A 7,122-nucleotide genomic window follows, 5' to 3' on the forward strand; every position below is an offset into this window, starting at 1 on the left:
TCCAGGTGGTCCGGGGACCACCAGTGGTCCCTGAGGGGATTCCAGGTGGTCCGGGGGGTTCCAGGTGGTCCAGGGACCACCAGTGGTCCTTGAGGGGGTTCTAGGTGGTCCGGGGACCACCAGTGGTCCCTGAGGGGGTTCCAGGTCCCTGAGGGGGTTCCAGGTGCTCCGGGGACCACCAGGGGTCCCTGAGGGGGTTCCAGGTGGTCCGGGGACCACCAGGGGTCCCTGAGGGGGTTCCAGGTGAGTTCCAGGTGGTCCGGGGACCACCAGTGGTCCCTGAGGTGGTTCCAGGTCCCTGAGGGGGTTCCAGGTGGTCCGGGGACCACCAGGGGTCCCTGAGGGGGTTCCAGGTGAGTTCCAGGTGGTCCGGGGACCACCAGTGGTCCCTGAGGGGGTTCCAGGTCCCTGAGGGGGTTCCAGGTGGTCCGGGGACCACCAGGGGTCCCTGAGGGGGCTCCAGGTGGTCCGGGGACCCCCAGGGGTCCCTGAGGGGGATCCAGGTCCCTTAGGGGTTCCAGGTGGTCCGGGGACCACCAGTGGTCCCTGAGGTGGTTCCAGGTGGTCCGGGGACCCCCAGGGGTCCTTGAGGGGGTTCCAGGTGGTTCCAGGTCCCTGAGGGGGTTCCAGGTTGTCCGGGGACCCCCAGGGGTCCCTGAAGTGGTTCCAGGTGTTCTTGGGACCCCCAGGGGTCTTTGAGGGTGTTCCAGGTGGTCCGGGGACCCCCAGGGGTCCCTGAGGTGGTTCCAGGTGGTCCGGGGACCCCCACCTTCCTGTTTAACCCGGAAGGGAATCAAGCTCCGTAGAGTGAGAGCAGACGGCGGCATTTCTTAGGTGTGCTCATGCTAACACTAGATGGCGCTAAAGGAGTGGAATTATTGTTAAACATCTGCACTACTCAATTTAAAAGAAGTTTACACAATTAGAGAATGTAGAAGAATTGTTATTTTGATCAACGTTTGCCTGTTATCTCTCCTAATGGTACCAACATCATGTTATCTCTCCTAATGGTACCAACATCATGTTATCTCTCCTAATGGTACCAACATCATGTTATCTCTCCTAATGGTACCAACATCATGTTATCTCTCCTACCAACATCATGTTATCTCTCCTAATGGTACCAACACCATGTTATCTCTCCTAATGGTACCAACATCATGTTATCTCTAATGGTACCAACATCATGGTATCTCTCCTAATGGTACCAACATCATGTTATCTCTCCTAATGGTACCAACATCATGTTATCTCTCCTAATGGTACCAACATCATGTTATCTCTCCTAATGGTACCGACATCATGTTATCTCTCCTAATGGTACCGACATCATGTTATCTCTCCTAATGGTACCGACATCATGTTATCTCTCCTAATGGTACCGACATCATGTTATCTCTCCTAATGGTACCTACATCATGTTATCTCTCCTAATGGTACCAACATCATGTTATCTCTCCTAATGGTACCAACATCATGTTATCTCTCCTAATGGTAACGACACCATGTTATCTCTCCTAATGGTACCAACATCATGTTATCTCTCCTAATGGTACCAACATCATGTTATCTCTCCTAATGGTAACGACACCATGTTATCTCTCCTAATGGTACCAACATCAATACAGCATGGAATTGTGGACAGTCTTCCAACGACAACAAAATATTCTTTAGTTTTGGGTCTGAGAGGCTAAATGATGATTCATTTGTGCTTGATATGGCATTGGTGTCAGATTACAATACATGTACATAGGGGCATTACCTTTAATCCACCCGACACTGAAACATATCATTATTACGTCACCATCGAGAGCCAGTTATACCCTGGCATTGGTACATATATTCATCACGTCATACGCAGCTACGGGACATACGCTTCAAACGACCCAAGAGACCACAGTATACTGCTAATCAACTTACAAATTACATATACATATATATACATACTGTATATATACATATATAGCCTACATAGAGGCATTTCCTTTAATCCACCCGCCACTGAAACATATCTTTATTACGTCACCATTGAGAGCCAGTTATAAATTAAAGAATGTTATTGAAAGTTTAAAATAAATAATATTATACTATATACGTGATAACATATTTTTTTTCAACTAATATACTTTTTTTTTCATCTGATATCCATGTTTTATTTTTCATTGAGAAAGTAGATCCTGGACACTTCTAAATCGATGGGACTGTATTTCTTTTATAGATAGAAGCTTTTACCATACTTCAAAATACTATTTTTTTACCTCCAAAAACTAGGTACGTAGCAAATAGCTAAACCTAATAATTCAATATTGAAACCGTTATTTCACAGAGAAGCTGAGATTTTACAGTTCGTAGCGGTCGACAGTACTTGCGCGCTCCGCTTGCGCACTAGTCCATGTATGGCCTACTAGTGTGCAAAGTAGGCACTCGACAGAGTGCAGTTCTAGTTATTATTAGTTCGACTGGTGTGTTGTTATGGTGGTTGCTATGGTAACAGACTGGTTGATTGACAGTTCGACTGGTGTGCGTGGGTGCCCAACACGCCGTGCACGATGCGCCACGCCCCGCCCAGCGACAAGGACGCCGTTACCATGGCGATGATCATGGACACGCTGCCCGACGTCAGCCAATCCTGTCTGCAGATGGCGATCACATGGCACCTGGGCAGAGTACAGCCCGACGCTGTGAGTATTTAAATTATAGAGAAATGTTGGGAAACTTAACTTTGGTCCATTATTTCTCCACTTTAACCCGTTCTGGGCAGGAACCCCTGTTGGTGTTTTAACCCGTTCTGGGCAGGAACCCCTGTTGGTGTTTTAACCCGTTCTGGGCAGGAATCCCTGTTGGTGTTTTAACCTGTTCTGGGCAGGAACCCCTGTTGGTGTTTTAACCCGTTCTGGGCAGGAACCCCTGTTGGTGTTTTAACCCGTTCTGGGCAGGAACCCCTGTTGGTGTTTTAACCTGTTCTGGGCAGGAAGCCCTGTTGGTGTTTTAACCCGTTCTGGGCAGGAACCCCTGTTGGTGTTTTAACCCGTTCTGGGCAGGAACCCCTGTTGGTGTTTTAACCTGTTCTGGGCAGGAAGCCCTGTTGGTGTTTTAACCCGTTCTGGGCAGGAACCCCTGTTGGTGTTTTAACCCGTTCTGGGCAGGAACCCCTGTTGGTGTTTTAACCCGTTCTGGGCAGGAACCCCTGTTGGTGTTTTAACCCGTTCTGGGCAGGAACCCCTGTTGGTGTTTTAACCCGTTCTGGGCAGGAACCCCTGTTGGTGTTTTAACCCGTTCTGGGCAGGAATCCCTGTTGGTGTTTTAACCCGTTCTGGGCAGGAATCCCTGTTGGTGTTTTAACCCGTTCTGGGCAGGAACCCCTGTTGGTGTTTTAACCCGTTCTGGGCGGGAAGCCCTGTTGGTGTTTTAACCCGTTCTGGGCGGGAAGCCCTGTTGGTGTTTTAACCCGTTCTGGGCAGGAACCCCTGTTGGTGTTTTAACCCGTTCTGGGCAGGAACCCCTGTTGGTGTTTTAACCCGTTCTGGGCAGGAACCCCTGTTGGTGTTTTAACCCGTTCTGGGCAGGAACCCCTGTTGGTGTTTTAACCCGTTCTGGGGTTCCTGTTTTAACCCGTTCTGGGCAGGAACCCCTGTTGGTGTTTTAACCCGTTCTGGGCAGGAACCCCTGTTGGTGTTTTAACCCGTTCTGGGCAGGAACCCCTGTTGGTGTTTTAACCCGTTCTGGGCAGGAACCCCTGTTGGTGTTTTAACCCGTTCTGGGCAGGAACCCCTGTTGGTGTTTTAACCCGTTCTGGGCAGGAACCCCTGTTGGTGTTTTAACCCGTTCTGGGCGGGAACCCCTGTTGGTGTTTTAACCCGTTCTGGGCAGGAACCCCTGTTGGTGTTTTAACCCGTTCTGGGCAGGAACCCCTGTTGGTGTTTTAACCCGTTCTGGGCAGGAACCCCTGTTGGTGTTTTAACCCGTTCTGGGCAGGAACCCCTGTTGGTGTTTTAACCCGTTCTGGGCGGGAAGCCCTGTTGGTGTTTTAACCCGTTCTGGGCAGGAACCCCTGTTGGTGTTTTAACCCGTTCTGGGCAGGAACCCCTGTTGGTGTTTTAACCCGTTCTGGGCAGGAACCCCTGTTGGTGTTTTAAGCATTCATTCATTCATTCATTCAACCTTTATTTAAATTCTCGGAGAGACCATTGAGGGAACCCCTCATTTACAATGATGCCGAGATTACATTAAAAAAAAACAGTAATACAACAATATTAGTTACAACAAACCGTTAATACAATTATATGTTCAGCAATCAGTTAAAACAGCAACATACAGGTGATGGACGGTTATTGAGTACATTTCTAAAATGACCAATTGATGCCAGGGTATTAAGTTTAAGTTCTTGTTGCAAGACATTCCAAGACTCAGGTGCACCGATGCTGAAAGCAGCCTTTCCAAGTTCAGAGTTTGCAAAAGGGACCAGAAGGCCTAGCCAATCACTGGAGCGAGTTACAATGCGACTAGGTTTCTGATGTAACATGGAAGAAATATATGATGGTAATTTCCCGACCAGGGCTTTATATATGAAGAGGTACCAGTGATTATTGCGTCTTTCAGTCAGAGAAGACCAGCCCACATTTTCATATAGGGTACAGTGATGAGTATCATAGCTGTCTCCAGTAATAAACCTCAGAGCCGAGTGGTAAACTGAGTCCAGTGGCTTGAGTGTGGAGGCAGCTGCGGTTCGAACGAGATTCCCCCCGTGCGAAACGGCCCAGGGACGGCCGAGATGCCCCGCGGGGGTCGAGATGCCCCGCGGACCCCCACCTGGGCACGAGACCGACGGGAGCGCGTCCGGGGCGGCGGCCCGGTTCGAACGAGATTCCCCCCGTGCGAAACGGCCCAGGGACGGGGCCTTATGTTATGTTATGCTATGTTATGTTATGCTTTAGCTATTGAAAAATAGCAGACCTACAAGCTCGTAGCGCGGCACCGGGTGCCGCACTACGAGCTTGTAGGTCTGCTATTTTTGAAAAATCGTGAAAATGTAGTGCAATATATATTTTTTTCACAACGGACATTTAAACTCATATCTTTGCTTCTGGGGGGGTCCCTGGAACAACATATTTTCAGATGGGGGTCGGCGGCCAAATACAGATAATTCTGGGGGTCCTTGACATGAAAAAGGTTGAGAACCACTGACATAACAACACAGTACTTCATACTGTGTGTATTTTACAGGTACCTCTGGGCCAGTACTTATACTGTGTGTATTTTACAGGTACCTCTGGGCCAGTACATCATACTGTGTGTATTTTACAGGTACCTCTGGGCCAGTACTTATACTGTGTGTATTTTACAGGTACCTCTGGGCCAGTACATCATAATGTGTGTATTTTACAGGTACCTCTGGGCCAGTACTTATACTGTGTGTATTTTACAGGTACCTCTGGGCCAGTACTTATACTGTGTGTATTTTACAGGTACCTCTGGGCCAGTACTTATACTGTGTGTATTTTACAGGTACCTCTGGGCCAGTACATCATAATGTATGTATTTTACAGGTACCTCTGGGCCAGTACATCATAATGTGTGTATTTTACAGGTACCTCTGGGCCAGTACACGGAGCAGTACTTCACGGAGCAGAGGTCACATGAGGTCATGGAGCGCTTCAGGGCGGAGCTTAAAGACATCGAGGATCACATCGTTAAGCAGAGTGACGGAGAGGCGCTCAAATATCACTTCCTGTTGCCTAGCAACGTCGAGAACAGCATCACCATATAAGCCCCTCCCCTTCCTGTATGAACCCCTCCCCCAGCTCCATGTAAACCCCTCCCCCCTGGGGCTATGGAACAACGATCGGGTACCACCCACTTACAATACAAACGTGGGTACTAAATTCTCCTTCTACAGTTCTCTGACCCTTTCCCTAAAATAAATGCAGATCACTGGCATCCTTTAAAACAGGCCTGAAACCAGGCCAAAAGGAGAGGAATAAAACTACAAACATGGCTGTCAAAAGGAGAGGAATACAACTACAAACATGGCTGCCAAAGGGAGAGGAAATGATCGCTCCTCTCTTAGGTCCAAAACGCACCAATACCTGTGTCAATTATCTAATGTGATCCTGGGCTCTACACACCCTCCGCCAACCTGGGGAGAGCAACGGACTGGGCTCTACACACCCTCCGCCAACCTGGGGAGAGCAACGGACTGGGCTCTACACACCCTCCGCCAACCTGGCAACGGACTGGGCTCTACACACCCTCCGCCAACCTGGCAACGGACTGGGCTCTACACACCCTCCGCCAACCTGGGGAGAGCAACGGACTTGAACTCATGCTTCCTTCATGCCTGAGTGTCCAAGTTGCTCCTTTACACCTGACAGGGAGGAGTTTCCCTGGTTGGACGTAGCGTGTGGAAGGAACACATTATTCCAACCAGTTCCTTTCCCCTCCATCAGGCGCCCTGGCTGGCCAGGGAGAGGCAGTTTAGAGACTGATGTTAACACCCTGCCCCTGATGTTAAAAAGGCAGAGTTAGTAGATGGTTTTAAGAGAATGTTAAAGACACATTTATTTCGTATTTATTTTCTCCATAGTAATTCTTACCTGACTCAGTTTTACATGCCTCTGTGTTGTGATTTGTTTTTTTCATTGGTTTCGTTCAAAGCTATATTGTAATTTTACTTTATTGTGCTTATGTTTTCCTGTCCAAAAGGCAAAGTGTATTTATATGAGAACGAATCGCATGGCTCCACAGCCTAGGAGCGCCTGTTGTGCAATCCTCGGTGTTGCGTAAGAGTGAGACGTCATCGAAAAACTCCCTCCCCCGTTTAGCCGACGAAAACGAAAATCTTAAAACATTAATAACTCACGATATAAATCATCCCGTCTAATTATGAAAAAAGATCCTGTGTTAGACGGCCCTCCGCTGTCCAGTCGCTAGTCGCGATAGATTTATTCTTACCTCCCGTTGTTGTCGATCGACTCTAGAGTGGTGTGGCTATTGTTAGCTGCTACACACACATTCACAACAACATCCGGTCCGTCGGTAAAAGTGGTCCGTGTTTATAAATCGAATGGGCGCTATAATGTAATGGATTAAATAACCCCGGGAAATTAAAGTGTTTTAAGGTAA

General features: G+C 48.5%; 1 protein-coding gene across 1 annotated transcript in view; it reads left to right on the forward strand.

Moving 5' to 3' along the window:
* alox12 (arachidonate 12-lipoxygenase) overlaps positions 1 to 6,188 on the forward strand; it is a 52,124-nt gene extending 45,936 nt beyond the window's left edge. The window contains exons 15-16 of the mRNA XM_079530988.1: positions 2,511 to 2,681; positions 5,588 to 6,188. Coding sequence (XP_079387114.1) covers positions 2,511 to 2,681; positions 5,588 to 5,767 — 351 coding nt within the window. The 3' untranslated portion in view covers positions 5,768 to 6,188. The remainder of the gene's footprint in view (positions 1 to 2,510; positions 2,682 to 5,587) is intronic.
* The last annotated feature ends 934 nt before the right edge of the window (positions 6,189 to 7,122 follow it).

Source organism: Electrona antarctica (genome assembly GCF_951216825.1).
Source record: "Electrona antarctica genome assembly, contig: scaffold_233, whole genome shotgun sequence".
NCBI lineage: Eukaryota > Metazoa > Chordata > Actinopteri > Myctophiformes > Myctophidae > Electrona > Electrona antarctica.